We start from the raw sequence: 18146 nt of genomic DNA on the forward strand, positions 1-18146 counted from the left end.
TAAAAAAATATTATTACATAAGGAGTGTTATTTTAGTATTTTTAAAGGATTTTAGTAGGCTTGTATTTTTAAAATGTTTTAAAGTGGTTTTACTTTAATAATATTTGTTTGACTGATAAATAAGTGACTTTAATTTATTCCCTCAGTATTGTAAAGTTACTTTTTCATAAGAACACAACAGGAAAATAGTGCTTAAAGGGATAGTTTGCCCAAAACTGAAAAATTATGTCAATTTACTGATCCTTCACTTGTTCCAGAGGTGGCACTGCATCAAGAATCGTCATTCATCTTTAAGCGATATCAACCACATGGGCTCAGGACTACTTTGGCAAAGCTTTGTCAAGTACCACAATACGTACTGTAGTTACTGTACATCCACAAATGCCAGTTTAAACTGTACTGTGCCAAATGAAAGCCCTATGTTAACAGTGTCCAGAAGCGCCGTAAACTTCTCTGGGCTCCTTCCAAACCTGTTCTAGTTTTTTGTTGTGAGGCGGCACTGCATCAAGAATCATCATTGTTATAAGCGATATCACCACATGGGCTCAGGAGGACTACTTTGGCAAAGCTTTGTCAAATATCACAATACGTAGTTACATCCACAAATGCCACTTAAAACTGTACTGTGCGAAATGAAAGCCCTATGTTAACAGTGTCCAGAAGCGCCGTAAACTTCTCTGGGCTTGTTCCAAACCTGTTTGAGTTTTTTGTTGTGAGGCGGCACTGCATCAAGAATCATCATTGTTATAAGCGATATCACCACATGGGCTTAGGACTACTTTGGCAAAGCTTTGTCAAGTACCACAATACATAGTTACATCCACAAATGCCAGTTAAAACTGTACAGTGCCAAATGAAAGCCCTATGTTAACAGTGTCCAGATTCGCCGTCGACTTTTCTGGGCTCGTTCTAAACCTGTTTGAGTTTTTTGTTCTGTTGAACACATAAGTTATTTTGAAGAAATTGGAAAAAATGTAACCACTGACTTTCAAAGCAGGATAAAGAAATATATGGAAGTCAATGGTTACGGGCTTCCAACACTAAGAGGACTCAGAACAAAAAAAATGGTTTGGAACAAGCAAAAAGTGAGTAAATGGTGACAGAATTTTCATTTTGGTGAACTATCCCTTTAACTATGCGTTTCACTCTTAATAAACACCTCAGGATACACTCCTGTCAGATGCTGTCCTTCTAGTAAACTCTTCAATGACATGCACTAATGTGAAGGATTTTTTTCAGCTAACGCTATTAGCCATCTCATTGTCCATTAGACAGGAGGAAAGAAGGATCGCCCTTTTCCTCAAATCTTCAGAGACAATCTAAACAATAGTGGCAGTAAATCTGCTCTGAAGGCATGAAATGTGATCAGGCTAAAGCCACACATACAAAGGATTTTATCATAGAGGCAGGCTGTTGCACAAACTGCTGCAATAGTGTTCACCGCACTGTCAGCACAAAACATTTTCACAGGCTACGCTAATGCTAGCAGAATCCCAGCAAGAACCCAATCAGATTTTCAAGTACACAAAGATGGCCTGTTTTTACGAGCAAAAGTCACTAAGGAACAAAGCGGTCTTCTGGCAAAGAGGAATGAGAGAAATGTAGCACGGTCTGTGCTGATAAGATGAATGATTACGCAAGGGAAGCTTCACACCGGCTCATCGCTTGACAGAGACTCACTCTGGGGAAACATGGATCTTTACAAACAAGATGTTGTGGGAAAAAGCTTTAAAAGGGCACAGAGTGTGATTTTGATGCTTATATATTCCTGCAAGACACATGAATGTGTGTGTTTGTACATGTGAAAACTGCACCGTTAAAAATGTGTGGTTGTCTGAAATTTTTAAGTTGAATCAAATTAATCTACATACAAGCAGGGTGCAAATTATACATTGACGGCCGGAAGGGTCAACTATTTTGGTAATGTTAGTTTTTGTAAATCATCCATCAGTAGACCAAGTGTATGTATTTATTTAAATTAGCCAACATCTGATTTATTAATAAAATGTATTTAGGTTTTCAGTGTTTTCTGGGATATTTTGTGTATTCTGACCTATGGTATTACCGATTAGCTACTTCTGTGGTTACATTGTCAAACTATGCATCTAATTTATCTTTATTTTTAAGCTGTATATAGTACAGTAGTCTTATATAGTCTATAGTGCTCTAGATCTGCTGGTTTCAGACTGTTCAATGCATTTTTTCTTGCAGACTGATTGGTGTGATTATACATTCACAGTGGTATGAACCATCATAGGGGTGGTCAAATGTATATATTATTAATTATATTATATTATATTATATTATATTATATTATATTATATTATATTATATTATATTATATTATATTATATTATATTATATTATATTATATTATATTATATTATATATATACCCCCCCTTTAATTGTACATGTTGTTTTGATGTCCTTCAGGGGGATCAAGTGTTAACTTAGGGGGTCAATCTCCCCCAAACCCCCCTGTATTTCGCACCCTGCCTACAAGTCATTTTTAGTTAAATTAAGTTCAACTTAAAACAGCTTGAGTTAATAACATTAGATTGAATCATGGCTTAAGTAACATTGTCTTATTGTTTATTTAGCTTGATATTTTACACTATGTTTATAAGACAAATGCTATTTACATTTTAAATATGTACTAAACATGTTTTCTAACTGTGAATAAAATGTGTTGTTGAAAATTTAAATAAATTTCAACTTCGATATACCAAAATATATCTAACATTTTCTCGATCAAGAAAATACAATATACAATCTCAATAAAATGGATAGAGATCCGAAGAATTTTAAATATGTTGTATACTTGTATGTTAAATATGTTTTGTGTACAACTGTATAAATTGTGTATGTGTTTGTGTGTCTTGTATCTATTTTATTAGGATGCTGTATGCATATAATTTATTTTATTTATTTATTTTATTTATATACATTGGGGAAAATAAATATTGAACACGTCACTATTTTTCTCCGAAAACACATTTCTAAAGGTGCTGTTGACTTGTCACCGGATGTTGGTAACAATCAAAGAAATATGCAAAGAAAACAGATCTAATTAGTTTACAAATTAAGTTATGCGTAATAAAATGAAATGACACAGGGAAAAAGGATTGAACACATGAAAAAACGCAGTGAAGGCCCAGACAGCAGCTGAAATCTCTCAGTTGTTCTTCAGCAATCCTCAATCCTCAATCCTCCTCGGTGTGATGAAGATGAAATCAGAGTGGACATTTCAGCAAGACAATGATCCAAAACACAGCCAAGGAAACTCTCAAATTCTTTCACAGAAAGAAAATCTAGCTGTAGAATGGTCTAGCCCAGGCATGGGCAAACTTAATCCTCGAGGGCCGGTGTCCCTGCAGAGTTTAGCTCCAACACTAATCAAACACACCTGAACACCCTAATTTGTGTCTTCAAGATCACTAGAAAGCTACAAGCAGGTGTGTTTGATTAGGGTTGGTGCAAAACTATGCAGGGACACCGGCCCTCCAGGATCGAGTTTGCCCATCCCTGGTCTAGCCAATCACCTGACTTGAATCCAATAGAAAATACAAATTAAAACCTTTTATATAAAGTATTAAATATATTTCAGAAGTTCAGTAATTTCTCCTTTTGTCATTACATTAATTAAACATTTTTATGTTTGTATTGTTTGGGTTTTTACCAATATCTGGTCCAATTTCATGTCAACCGCTCCTTTAGAAATATTTTTCTTTCTAAAAACATGTGTTCAATACGTATTTTCCCTGCTGTATACATATTTTTTTATTTATTGATGTATCTATTTCATTAGGAATTTGGCAAAGATGCTCAAATGCTTTTGGACACATATATTGGCCCATTTTTAGTATAAATATTTTTCAATATATTTTTTTATATTATGATATCAAATTAACTTAAGCTACTTTTTTCTCCAGTAGAACGTTAATTAACAAACAAAATTAATAGCCTACCTGTGGATCCTGACAATAAATTATTGGGGCAAAACAATCAGCCTGTGAAACTGAACACCATATTGTATATACTTATTCTATAAACAGTGTTCACGACAGTCTAGAGCGCGAGTGTCCTGCACCTTTATCTTATCGCCTGTGGAAATCAGAAAAGTAACAGCAAAAGTTTGCATTTGGGGTGTCACGGTGGCGCAGTGGATAGCACGATCACCTCACAGCAAGAAGGTCGCTGGCTTGAGCCTCGGCTGGATCATATGGCACTTCTGTGTGGAGTTTGGTTGTTCTCCCCGTGTTCGGGGTGGGCTTCCTCCGGGTGCTCCGGTCTCCCCCACAAGTCCAAAGACATGCAGTATAGCTACTGTAAATTGATCGTAGTATTGTTCCTAGTGTATGTGTGTGAATGAGTGCGTATGGTTGTTTCCCAGTGACGGGTTACAGCTGGAAGGGCATCTGCTGAGTAAAACATATGCTGGATAAGTTGGCGGTTCATTCCGCTGTGGCGACCCCAGATTAATAAAGGTACTAAGCCGAAAAGAAAATGAATGAATCAGTGAATTTAGCATTTTGATATATGACTAAACTCTAGACACCCACCACTAGATGGCGAACTATTCACTCTAGTTCTACAGGATGTCATTAGATAGATAGATGGATAGATGGATGGATGGATGGATCTATGGATGGATGGATGGATGGATGGATGGATGGATGGATAGATAGACAGACAGACAGACAGACAGACAGACAGACAGACAGACAGACAGATAGATAGATAGATAGATAGATAGATAGATAGATAGATAGATAGATAGATAGATAGATAGATAGATAGATAGAAAGATAGATAGATAGATAGATAGATAGATAGATAGATAGATAGATAGATAGATAGATAGATAGATAGATAGATAGATAGATAGATAGATAGATAGATAGATAGATAGATAGATTTATAACCAATTTAAGGGTGAGTAAATTGTGAATATTTTTATTTTGGGGGGAACTATCCCTTTAATCACTTCCAAACCAACTGTAGTGGATGGAGCCGAGCAGATAAAACTGAATGGGGTGAGAGGATGTTTTCCACCAAGGCGACTGCGAGAGGAAGGTGTTTTGTTGGAGGAGGTGTTTTATAAATCACTCTGCTTACATAAAGGGAAGGTGAGAGGAAGTGTGCTGTTTGTGGCTCTCCTGTCTGAAATGTGGCTTCCTGTTTCTGAATGCCTTAACACATTAATAAGCAGCTCAGCACATGCACACAGTCACAACAACAGTAATAGCAACAAACACTGATGAAAGTAGTGCAGAAGTCAGAGTCACGTTTCCAGACATGTGGTGGATTGAGTGGCTTCACATTTAGATGATTGGTGGTTAATCTGTCTCTGTATTAGCTGTTTTTGTTTTAGTCATTAGCAAGTTATGATTTATTAATAAACTTGCAGTTACTTGAACTACAGTGTAAATTACATAGTGGTGATACTTGTGTGTGTTGGTTATTACAGTTTTTCACAGTCGCTTTGGTGCATTTCTCACAACACTATTTACATTTGCACAACAGTTAATGCATTTCTTAAAACAATTAATCATTTGTGCACATCATAGTAGCAGTTTCTCATTCCTTCCAACAAATCACAAATGCTTTTGGACATGCATCAATTGCTTTTATACAACTCTGCTGTTTTATAACATTATCGTTTGCTTATGTCAAATTTTATAAAAAAATTAAATCTTTTTTTTCCTGAAAATGTCTTCTAAATTGAACAATTTCATAAATGATTTACAGACCTATGTATGTTGAAGGTTCAGTTCCAATATGTACTGTAATGTTGTTTACAGTTGTGCACAGCTCTACCCAAAGGAAGTTTATGTTTGTTATAAATAAGTGTGTATTTATTCTTTTGCACAATGCTGTGAATAAATTAGAATTGTAAAGAGCATATGCAGTAAAAAGGTGAAACATACATATTCAGTGTCCTGTACAGATACCTCACTAAATGCAGTGATGTCTAACTTTACTGTAGTTTTCAAATGGCTGTGCAAATAGTAGATAGTGCTGTCTTGAGCATTTTCAGGACGTTTTACCAAAATCTGACATTGGAAAAAATTAACAGTGTAAACTGTCATAATGAAAACATGACAAAGTCATTTGACTATCTTGTTCATAAACAATGGTGTCAGGACTTTTCATGTTGATGACACTGACACTTTCATTGACATGAATACTTGATTTTGAGGAATGAGCTATCGATTTTGAGCAAGTGATATGCTTTTGCAGGTTATCAACTAGGTTTTGCAGTTTGTACTAATTGTTTTGAAAAATGAAGGAACTGTTGTGCAAATGTAAATAGTGTTATGAGAAGTGCACCGGTTTGAGCCCCGGCTGGGTCAGTTGGAGTTTGCATGCTCTCCATGTTTCCCCCACAGTGTCAAAGACACATGCGCTATAGGTGAATTGGGTAAGCTAAGTGGTTCGTAGTGAATGTGTGTGAATGAGTGTGTATAGATGTTTCCCAGTGTTGGGTTGCAGCTGGAAGGGCATCCGCTGCGCAAAACATATGCTGGATAAGTTGAAGGTTCATTCCACTGTGGAGACTCCAGATTAATAAAGGGACTAATCTGAAAAGAAAATGAATGAATGAAACTGTTATCGCCCTTGTCGTCCTTATTGAAAGATAGATAGATAGATAGATAGATAGATAGATAGATAGATAGATAGATAGATAGATAGATAGATAGATAGATAGATAGATAGATAGATAGATAGATAGATAGATAGATAGATAGATAGATAGATATTCAAATGTAAATAAAACAAAAGACAAATGATAAATATGTAAATAAATTAATAAATATGTTACTATAATATGTAAATATATGTTACTGTAATATGTAAATTAAGCGATAGATAGATAAATAGATAGATAGATAGATAGATAGATAGATAGATAGATAGATAGATAGATAGATAGATAGATAGATAGATAGATAGATAGATAGATACTCATATGTAAATAAAACAAAATAGACAGACAGACAGATATATGGATGCATTTTTATTAGTGACTACTATTAATGACTACATTAGTGTAAAAAAACGTATAAAATGTCCCCCCGTCAGACCGTATACATTGCAAGTGTCTGTAATCTAGTGAAGATTAGCCCCGCCCCGTCACCCTGACCACGCCCTAGAAACCCCGGTGATTGACACGCCTTCACCGCGCAGAGCCCTGATTCACACACGTTCGTTCACTTGCGCGCTGGTGCTTCGGACTCGTGCACGGTCGGGCAGCAGATCATCGGTACCAGCACGAGATGTCTCCTTCACACGCGTCCATATAGCGGCGAATTCGGTTTTACAGCCCGGGAATCGCGAAGAAAGGCGATTTCGCACCATCCGGGAGCTTCATCTGGCGCGATTGAAGTCAACCCAAGCCCGCTCGCTGTATCGCTCGGATCAGCGTCTGGATTCATGAGATTTCGGGCATTATATTGTTGAATATCAGCGATAATCATGGCGAGCGACTCTCCCGCGAGGAGTCTGGATGAGATCGACCTGTCTGCTCTGCGGGTGAGTGGAGAGAAACAGTGTTTTGACTTACAATGGGTGAAATATGTTCAGCATCTCGCCATTAATGATGGAGGGGGAATATGGGAGCTGATATTCATGCACCTGACCGAGAAAAAAACACCTCGTTCAAGCACAAACGGTTGTATTATTAGTAATAATGCTGCTTTTTTGAGTGATATGTGTTTATTGTAGAAACCAGTAGACATGTTTTATTATTTAAAACATAATTGTGTGAAATAATGTGACCGAAAGCTGCACTTATGGGTTAATTTATTACATTTGATGTTCTGCTAGAGAAAGAAAAGCTGCTGTTATTAAATAATAATGCACAATTCATGTGGATTCCCTGGTTATGCGACATGGATGTGTGAATAATAATAGGCTAGCCAATAAAACTGACTAGTCGATAAACATTAATCAGTACTAGTCGTTAATTTTTATTCGTGTGTGACTAGCACGATTGTATTGATTTAGCTAATTCTGTCAATTTCCACACCGTGTAGCATAAGCAGCTGTTTTTTTCCCGCATTGTGTGTGAATAATAGCTGGATGTTTTACACTGAATGTGTCTGCTATTCATCCGACTGAATGCCCTATGCTGGATGAGGCCTGTGATAATTGTGTGCATTGCAGACAAGTTCACTTCTCTCCTCCACCATTATATGATAACGAATATAATATATCAAGATGCTTGAGTGGCACACATGTGCTGATATTGTGTTGTATTTGCTGCTTCTGTGTGTCTGTCTTTTGTTCGCTCTGTTTGAGATCATTTCTCTGTGACATACATTCTCTAGCTGGCTGGACAGAGTGGTTTGTGTGTGTGTGTGTGCTGCTCTGGATAGGTGCTTTAACTGATCTGAATGCTGAATTTCTTGTTTTCCGGTTGTTTCTGTTGATGGATACTTTAGTTCCCATTTTCTATCAAGCGGAAAAATCACTGGTCCTTTAAACCTGCTGAACTTCAACTAGAAATAGCTTACGTACAAGTGTGGGGTTCAAAACAGTAGTCAATTTGTTAATTGGGAAAGATGTAAAGCATTATTATGTAAAAGTGTTTACTTTTTCAGTAGTGTAGTAAGGTACTGTGTGAAACATGGCTCACACCAGAGTTACTTTTCAAGACTTTGAAATTTTTTCAAATACAGATGATAGGCTGATAGATAGGTAGATAGATGGATAGATAGAATTACACACATGCAAATGAAATAAACAAAAATTTAAACTAATATGTAAACGTGAATATAATGTAAATTAAGCGATAGATAGATAGATAGATAGATAGATAGATAGATAGATAGATAGATAGATAGATAGATAGATAAAATTTCTCATGTGTAAGTGAAATAAACAAAAATCTAAACTAATATGTAAATAAAGTGATAAATATGTTAATATAATATTTAAATTAAGCGATAGATAGTATTACTTGTATGTAAATAAAATAAACAAAAATATAATCTAATATGTAAATAAAGTCATAAATATGTGAATGTAATATGTAAATTAAGAGACAGATAGATAGATACATGCATACATATGTAAATGAAACAAAATATAAATTATAAATATGTAAATAAGGTGATAAATATGTTAATATAATATGTAAATTAAGTGATAGATAGATAGATAGATAGATAGATAGATAGATAGAGTAGATAGTTACATATGTAAACGAAACAAAATAGAAATGACTATGTAAATAAAGTGCTAAATATGTTAATATATATGTAAATTGATAGATAGATAGATAGATAGATAGATAGATAGATAGATAGATAGATAGATAGATAGATAGATAGATAGATAGATAGATAGATAGATAGATGGAATTACTCATATTTAAATTAAATAAACAAAAATATAAACTAATATGTAAATAAAGAAATAAATATGTGAATATAATATGTAAATTAAGTGAGGGATGGATGGATAGAAAGAGAATATGTAAATAATGTGATTAAATATGTTAATGTTGTATGTAAATTAAGCAATAGATAGATTTAAAAATCTATCAATCATTAATAAAATGAGTGAAATCTGAGTGGGGAATTTGTACACCATCATTTGTAACTGTCAGTTGTGTGAATTGTTTTAGTTATTGAACTTGTATGTTGTTTGGCAGTGATATATGTGAAAAATGTCTATGAGGTGAAATAAAGAACAGGTTTAAAGTTTTGCATAAAGATGACAAGTGAAAACTAGACTAAATGGCTCCCGTTCACAAGGATTTGTGCAATGGCTAAAAAGGCCAGTAGTTAGCAATGTCACTTTGTAGAGAAACACAACTGTCCTGCTTGCATACAGTCCTATAGATTGAGGTAAAGTTGGTTTTATATTCACACATTCAGACTTTCTGCTTAATAATATAATTTCAGAAAGGTATTCTTTGCAAATTCTAAACTGAAGTCATAATAGCAGCCAATGACTATCAAAGTACAACATTGTTCATAGTCAAATAAATAGTGGCAATGTTGTTATGAAGTCATGTTTAAATGTGATTTCAGAATGAATTTTCACAGTACTGTGGTAAACAATATAGGGTGCATGTCACATGTTGCCCTTTTATGAATGTGCCAATATAAAGCCAACTTTACCTCAGTGTCCTATAGTCCATCAGTGTTGATTTGTTGTTAAACAATTGCACATCTTTATAGACCGTAATATGTCACTATTCATATACTTTGCATATGACACACATTTATTTTTACACTGTCAATAGTTTTACAATGTTGTCATTTTTAGACTCAAAGCATCCTGTAACCATGTTTTTGTGTTCTCAACATTTGTCTGAAAACACTGTCGTTCAATTCCTCCTTAACTTTGTCACATTCCGCCATGAATTATAAATGTGAACATATACAATTTACTCCAGTTTGCTGTAATGCTGCAGACATGCTTCTTTTAAGTTTGCAGTTTTCAACATTTATCTAAAAGGTCAAGATGTAGCAAATTGATCACCTATTGGTCAACAAATTTGAACTTTGGAGCACAGTGAAATGTGAAAAGCGAATTGGTTGAGCTTGCACTTCCAGTATTATACTTACTTCCATTTATAAATATCTGAATGTAAAATGAAGATAATGGGGGGGGGGGGGGTATAATAATAGTTCAGTTTAGCAACATTCATTTAATACATGTTATTGTTCAGATTTTTGAATGATACCTAATATTTCATCAAAGGTTCAGGTAAAAACAGCTTTAATGATATATGCAGGACTTCACCAAATGTTTAGTCCACATAAACCCTGTATTCATCTGTCTCAGTGTCTGATTGAATCGCCCACATCTCTTAAATTACTGAACAGCAGATTCATAAGCTCAATTTCAATTACACTTGATGGTTTGTCATAATATAGGAAAAAAGTTACTTTTTATCATGACTTTTCGGATGTGTTGACTCATGGCAGGTCTGGTTCCAATAAAATGAACCCTGGTGTGATTGCTCTGTTAGTAAAGTTCATTTGAGTACGTTTGAATGCTGTCAATTCTTGGTGTGCACCAAGGAAACCAACAGGAACCTTTTAAAAGATGAATCCACAATCACCTTAGAACAAACTGTGATGTTATTTAATTGAAATGTAAATGAAAATGGACCAAATTGACTAAAAACAGGAGAAGGTGTGACTCTTAAAAGGACAGACTGCTCAAGTAGCTTCTATCCCTATTTTTCACATAGTAACTTTGATGTTCCCCATTGCAGATTCAACAGATCTTCATTTGTGAAAGAAATACAAAAAATGAATATGAATAATATAGAAAAATAAATTGAACATTTTCAAATTTTAAAAGATGGTATCGGATCGGTTTATGGTATCAAATACTTATCGAAAGCCTGTACACTTATCGAAATGCTATCGATGCCAGAATTTTAGCAGTATTGACGAATATTTCCGTTACTAGTATTGGGATCGAAACAACTCTATTGTTAAGCAGCATTGCATGTAAAAGTTCTGACAAAACAAATATAGTCACTTTTATTGATCAGAGTCACACCATGCTTTTTGGATGTTTGATATATGCCTGAAAGCAATTGTTTTTGTTTTGTATCTTTTTGGTTACTGTTAAAAGTGACAGTGTGAACACTTAACGAACCCTGCTTAATAGATAATTAGAGAACTAAACATATATGAAGAAACCCAAAACACCTTTAGGATGCTAATAAATATTTCAAAATTCAAACATAAATTCTTTGATACGTTATGTAGTTCGCCTACACATCATCACTTAGTTCTTGAACACCGGGCTCCTTTTGGAGTAATTCTGTTTTTTGTGCTTTTTCTTTTGGATGTTCTTCTTTTGACTGAATACTGGGCGCTTAGAGGCCATTCACACAGAATGCATTTTTCCATTCCAATGCGCTACTTTTCCATTGTTTTTCCATGTAAACTTGACAGATTATGTGACCATTATGCTCGCATCTTGCGTTTTTAAACACCTCCCACATAATCACTGTTTTTAAGATGTTGTGTCGGGTTAAAACAAATGTGACCATATTCGTATCATTCGCGCTGATTATCAATAGAGTTGTTCCAATACTGATAGTAGTATCAGAAATACTTGTGAATACTACAAAAATTCTGGCATCGGTTTCGACAAGTAAATAATTTAAACCTTTTTTTCTATATTATTCACATTAATTTTCTCATTTTTTTTTTTTTTTTGTACTGATTTTTATACAAATATACTGTAAAAGTTGAAAATATTTTTTTCTGTTTACTGCGTTTGTGCTGTTTGTTTATTTGTGGGTGAACTTGTTTCAGTAAAATATAGTAAATAATATTACTGTTGAATGTCTGATATTTGTTCATGATTGTTTAATAAATAAGTCTGAAGCACATTGTCAATTAATTCTGTCAATTTATATAGGGCTAGTAGTATACACAACTGTTTCTACAGATACACACTCTGGCATCGGTTCAGTACTCTGCATCAGCCGATACTCTGAGCTCAGGTATTGGTTCAGTACTCTCTATCGGCCAAAACCCTGAGCTCAGTTATCAGTTCAGTACTCTGTATCGCCCGATACTCTGAGCTCAGGTATCGGTTCAGTACTCTGTATCAGCCGAAACCCTGAGCTTAGCTATCGGTTCAGTACTTTGTATCAGCCGAAACCCTGAGCTTAGCTATCGGTTCAGTACTCGCTATCAGCCGATACCCTGAGCTCAGGTATCGGTTTAGTATTCGCTATCAGCCGATACCCTGAGCTCAGGTATCAGTTCAGTATTCGCTATCAGCCGAAACCCTGAGCTCAGGTATTGGTTCTGTACTCGCTATTAGCCAATACCCTGAGCTCCGGTATCAGTTCAGTACTTGCTATCGGCCCATACCCTGAGCTCAGGTATCAGTTCAATACTCGCTATCGGCCCATACTCTGAGCTCCGGTATTGGTTCAGTACTTGATATTGCCCGATACCCTAGGCTCAGGTATTGGTTCAGTACTTGTCTCTTGGCTGAAACTTTGAGCTTAGGTATCCATTCAGTACTCTCTATTGGCTGATACCCTGAGCTCAGTTATCGGTTCAGTACTCCCTATCGGTCGATACCCTGAGCTCAGATATCGTATGGGGAAGGAAACATCCCTACTTATCAGTATCATTTCCAAAGCAGTGGCCCAATCAGAACAACTCAAGAGGCAAGGCAAGCATTGTTATCTTCTATTTAAAGAAGCAAACTGGCACGACAACTGTTTTGATTATGTTTTTAGACACAGAGATGCTTTCCTAGGCCACAGAATGGGTATATCTCTCCAACGGCGTGCTCCTGCTGTGGGCTTGTGTCAGATCCGTTGAGTGAAATGACAGACCCTGATTGAAGGCATGTTAGTTATGCAACATGATCTTACCTGCGCAGCTTGAGTCACGTCTGGACATGATTTGTCAGGTAATCAGTTGATTGTGGGAAGCAGAAAGGGGTTTCTCTTTGTATTGCAATTGGGATTGCAGCGAGCCTTCGACTGTTCAGTGTCACCTGAATGTTTTCAATGCTGTTGCATCATATTGCTCTAGAAACAATGAATGGAAAGTTTCCTCTCTGTATTAGTCAGTTTCCTTATTTGTCGAGTTCGATTTGCTTGCATGAAGGAAACCGCTCGCAATGCTTCACTGCCGTCTTGAGCGACCATGTCTGTGTTTACATCGCTGTGTAGGCGTTTGGCATTTGACACTTTCGCTAGACACAGTAACCGTGGCCCTCTCAAGCTTCCCCGTGCCTCTCCATGTGAGGCAGCTTTAATGCTGTTTTTTTTTTTTCCCCTTGCGCTGCTACCCATGGGCAAAGCTATTTTCCTCATGTCTGCTCACGAGCTCGCCACTCTCTCAGGATCTTTTGTGCTTATAAATTAGGTCACCCAGTACAGTGCGCATGGTCTTGCCTCACAGGGGAAGTGTATGCTTTATGTTTCGCTGACACAGATCTGGACAGTGTGCTTGGTGCTACATATATTGTGCTCAAGTCCCAGCTGATGGTTTTTATGAACTTGTCTTGCATCATGTTGACCTTTGATAGGAACAGATTCTGGCATCATTTATTTACTGTCATGTGCATTGTGTATATGTTCACTGTTGTTCCAATCATGGATGATGACAAACAAACTAATTATTATTTTTTTTGCACTATATTGGAAAAATTAACATTGAGATTTTTTTAATTGTGCAATATATAGTGCGATATAAATACAATTTCACCAGATGACCTAATATCTCTATTTGGAAAGAATTTATAATGTTAGATCGATTGGGATGATTCTTCAGTGCATCCCCATAAAATTTAATAAACAATCTATAAACTTTTTGTGGTCCACTGATACATTTTTGTTGTGGTCTGTGCTGTTTGCAGTGCATTTCTGTATTTGCATGTGTTGTGAGTATTTTCATGCATAACAATCTATAAATACAATCAAGAAAAAGATACAATTGAAATAGTGGTTTATAATTTCCTGAGTCTGTACAGTTAGTAAAATTAATCGTAGTTAAGGTCACAAATGGTACTGTTTCTTATGCCTGTATGCTTTTAAAATCATTATACAAGCACAGGTATCAAAAACTTGTGCAAATGATAAATTATAACAAACTCAACACTGCATATCCTGCGATGTGACTATTGCGAATGATCACATTGCGATATCAATGCAAAAACTATATATTGTGCAGCCCCAGACCTGTTTTGAATCTGACAACACATGATTGAAAAAAATATATTGAAATGTATATATATTATAGGTGGGCATAGATTTTTTTTAATCTAGATTAATCTAACAATATGATAAATGCAGTGTTTCAAATCGTGATTGCGTTTCGATTTCGATTCATCGCACAGCTCTACTTTGAATGTTGTTCTTGCCAGACGGGCTGGTCTGAGCTACAGCAGCAGAAGACCACACCGGGTGAAACTCCTGTCAGCTAAGAACAGGAAACTGATGATAAAATTTGCGCAGGCTCACCGAAATTGGACAATAGAATTTAGCATCAATAAAATGAAAGCATGGATCCATCCTGCCTTGTATTAACGATTCAGGCTGGTGGTGTAATGGTGATTTTTCTTGGCACACTTTAGGCCCATTAGTACTAATTAGCCTACCTGAGCATTGTTGCTGACCATGTCCATTTCTTTATGACCACAGTGTACCCATCTTCTGATGGCTACTTCCAGCAGGATAATACGCCTTGTCATAAAGCGCGAATCATCTCATGATTCATCTCATTTCTTGAACATGACAATGAGTTCACTGTACTCAAATGGCCAGCACAGTCACCAGTTCCCAATCCAATAGAGCACCTTTGGGATGTGGTGGAAAGGGAGATTTGCATCATGGATGTGCAGCCGACAAATCTGCAGGAATTGCGTGATGGTATCATGTCAATATGGACCAAAATCTCTGTGGAATATTTCCAGTTCCTTGATCAATCTATATCACGAAGGATTAAGGCAGTTCTGAAGGCAAAAGGGTGTCCAACCCAGTACTAGTAAGGTGTACCTAATAAAGTGGCCGGTGAGTGTATATAGATCTCCATGTATCTTAAAGTGAAAGTTGCATTATTAAAAAAAATAAAGTAATGGGAAAAAAACATGTAATGAATTCCTAAAAACAAGACCAATTTAAAATATGAATAAATAACACTGTAGTATATAAACAATATGAAAATAACACCAAAATATGACATTAATGTCATAAATATGTTGTGGATTAATTCCTTTCTTTTTCTAAACCACAATAGCTGGTGGCTCTGTGTAGTGCATAATGGGAGCATTTGATGTTTCCATTTGCGTGTCACTGCCACAGAAGTGTGTGTGTGTGTGTGTGTGTGTGTGTGTGTGTACACTCAACATGCTTTGCCAGCATGCAAGAACTAACATATAGTTCCTGCCTGATGTTTTTCCCAGTGAATAATTAATAGGTAAAGGACCGTTACATCCCAGAGCAATGTCAAGGGGGGCGGGAGGAGGCCCAGCTGTGGATGTCAGCCAGTGTTTTTCGTCTTTTCCTTGTCTTATGATTCTGGTCAGCAGCATCCACCTCTTACGCTCCAGGGCAGTGTTGCTTCATAAAAGCGCAGATGAAAATCGCACAATAATAGATATTGTCAGTGCTGTTATCACACAAGAACAAACGTTTATCATAACCTCCTCTTATCGGAGTAAACGTGGGAGAGGTGATGATTGTGAGGGGATTCCAGGATTTGGGATGATCACTGGAGCTCCGGCAAGAGTAATGAATCACTGTAATGAAGCGCTAATGAGTTTCTGTGCTTATTTGAGCATTGGAGGTCTTGCCAGATGTGTTTATGTGGGAGAGTTTTGCTTTAAAGGGAATTTTTCTCACATTCAGCAGTATGTCATGTTGTATCTGCCTGTAAATCTAGTAGCTTTGTGCTTTAGTGCTTTTGTTTTGAACAGTTAGATAATATGTCTTTGTTTTGGGTTGGTAAAATGTGGTACCCCCTACTCCAAATTGTTTTATATACTAGTAATATGCAGAGCAAATAAATTCATTAACCTGTAAACTAATTGTGTAGCTGACTAGCAAACAAAGTCAAAACATGGTGCTTAAATAGGCTTTATAGGGCTGGGCGATATTGCAAAAAAATTTGCACGATATCATTCGATATCGGTATCGATAATCAATTTTATTGATAATAAATACATTTAGGAATATTAGGAATATTTTTATTTTACCACTTCATTTTTTAATTTACCAGCATTACTAAGGCAAATACTTTTATTAGTCAAAACAAAAATATTCAAACAAAATATCTGATCTCTTTATAATAAAATAAACAAGTGTTAAAGAGACTCTTAAACTTGATAAATAAAATATTACAAAGTGTGTGTGTGTGCAATGGTAAAGTGTAAAGGCTGAACAATCAAAGCAAACTTTAAGGTGCGAGTGATAATGATACAGTAAACCTCAAACTCTGTCAACAGCACAGATTATGATAATCAAATCTGAGCTTTCACGTAAAGGAACCAGCCAGTGTTATTCGGCAGAGGTAATTAGTCTGCCGTTATTACTGAAATGTGTATATTCCATACAAAGTGTGAAACAGATTGGTTAGTTGTGCTAGCATGAAGAATTCACTTGTGGCATTTGGAAAAGCTCAGATGTTTTCAACTAGGTGCGGCTGGAAAATGCGCATGATTCACGTGCACGCTGCTCTCATACGTGCATCGTGCAAGTCGCGCGACTCCATTGAAAATGACAAACTTACACTCTAAACTTATTGGCATTGCTTCCTAGGCGCACACTCAGCAGCCACATTTTTATAAAACTAAAGTGCTTCATACCGAAACTACAAAACAAATCTTTTTTCTTTATTGATATTGACAATGGTGTACGGTAGGGCTGCACGATTCTGGCTGAAATGTGAATCACGATTTTGTTTTTGCTTAAAATCAAGATCACGATTTTCTCACAATTCTGTAAAATAAAGGTTAATATTGGTAGGATATTAATATTGTTAATTAAACATATGTTAAAACAACAATAATAATAATAGGCCTATGTGTAGGTCTACTGTTGGTTGAAATGCAAAGTTTTGTATAGTCATTATGGTGGACTTGAAGAGACTTTTTACATGTCCTGTTTGTTAATTCACAGAAAAATGATGACATCAGAATATAACTATTCATAATTCTGATGTTGAATTATTAAATGTTTAAGACTTATGCTTGTCATTTGTCATTGACAGCATTTTTAGACCATTTGTTTTCACTGGTAAAACGAGACATGACATTATCAGATTCCTTCTTGCATTATATTCAACATTATATAGGCTAGTTATACTGACACAGTAAACATTTATTTTCATGCACAACACTCTGTTAGCTATGAAAGAAAAAACATATCAAATGCTTGTCGTAATCATAACTGTAAAGTGCACGCCGGTGGCTGTGTGAGCAAGTTCAAGCCACCAGTGAGAACAGCGCCCACTAGGGTCACAGAATACGATTATCACAGAATTTGGTGTAACACCAGATTCACTTTTACTTCCCAGTGCGGCTCATGGCTGCCGTCACTCGGAGAAAAAAAACACATATGCAAATCATTCTTTCAGCGCGGCTCTCAAACGACCGCTCTGTGCAACAAACTTAATGTTATTTACAACTTTAT

General features: G+C 36.0%; 1 protein-coding gene across 6 annotated transcripts in view; it reads left to right on the forward strand.

Moving 5' to 3' along the window:
- Nucleotides 1-7197: 7197 nt before the first annotated feature.
- Nucleotides 7198-18146, forward strand: part of tnikb (TRAF2 and NCK interacting kinase b) — a 137432-nt gene continuing 126483 nt past the window's right edge. For all 6 annotated transcript variants that reach the window (XM_056450485.1, XM_056450487.1, XM_056450489.1 and 3 more), the window contains exon 1: nt 7198-7537. In XM_056450485.1, the coding sequence (XP_056306460.1) occupies nt 7481-7537 (57 nt within the window). In that variant the 5' untranslated portion in view covers nt 7198-7480. The remainder of the gene's footprint in view (nt 7538-18146) is intronic.

Source organism: Danio aesculapii, chromosome 24, assembly GCF_903798145.1.
Source record: "Danio aesculapii chromosome 24, fDanAes4.1, whole genome shotgun sequence".
In the NCBI taxonomy this organism is placed as follows: Eukaryota; Metazoa; Chordata; class Actinopteri; order Cypriniformes; family Danionidae; genus Danio; species Danio aesculapii.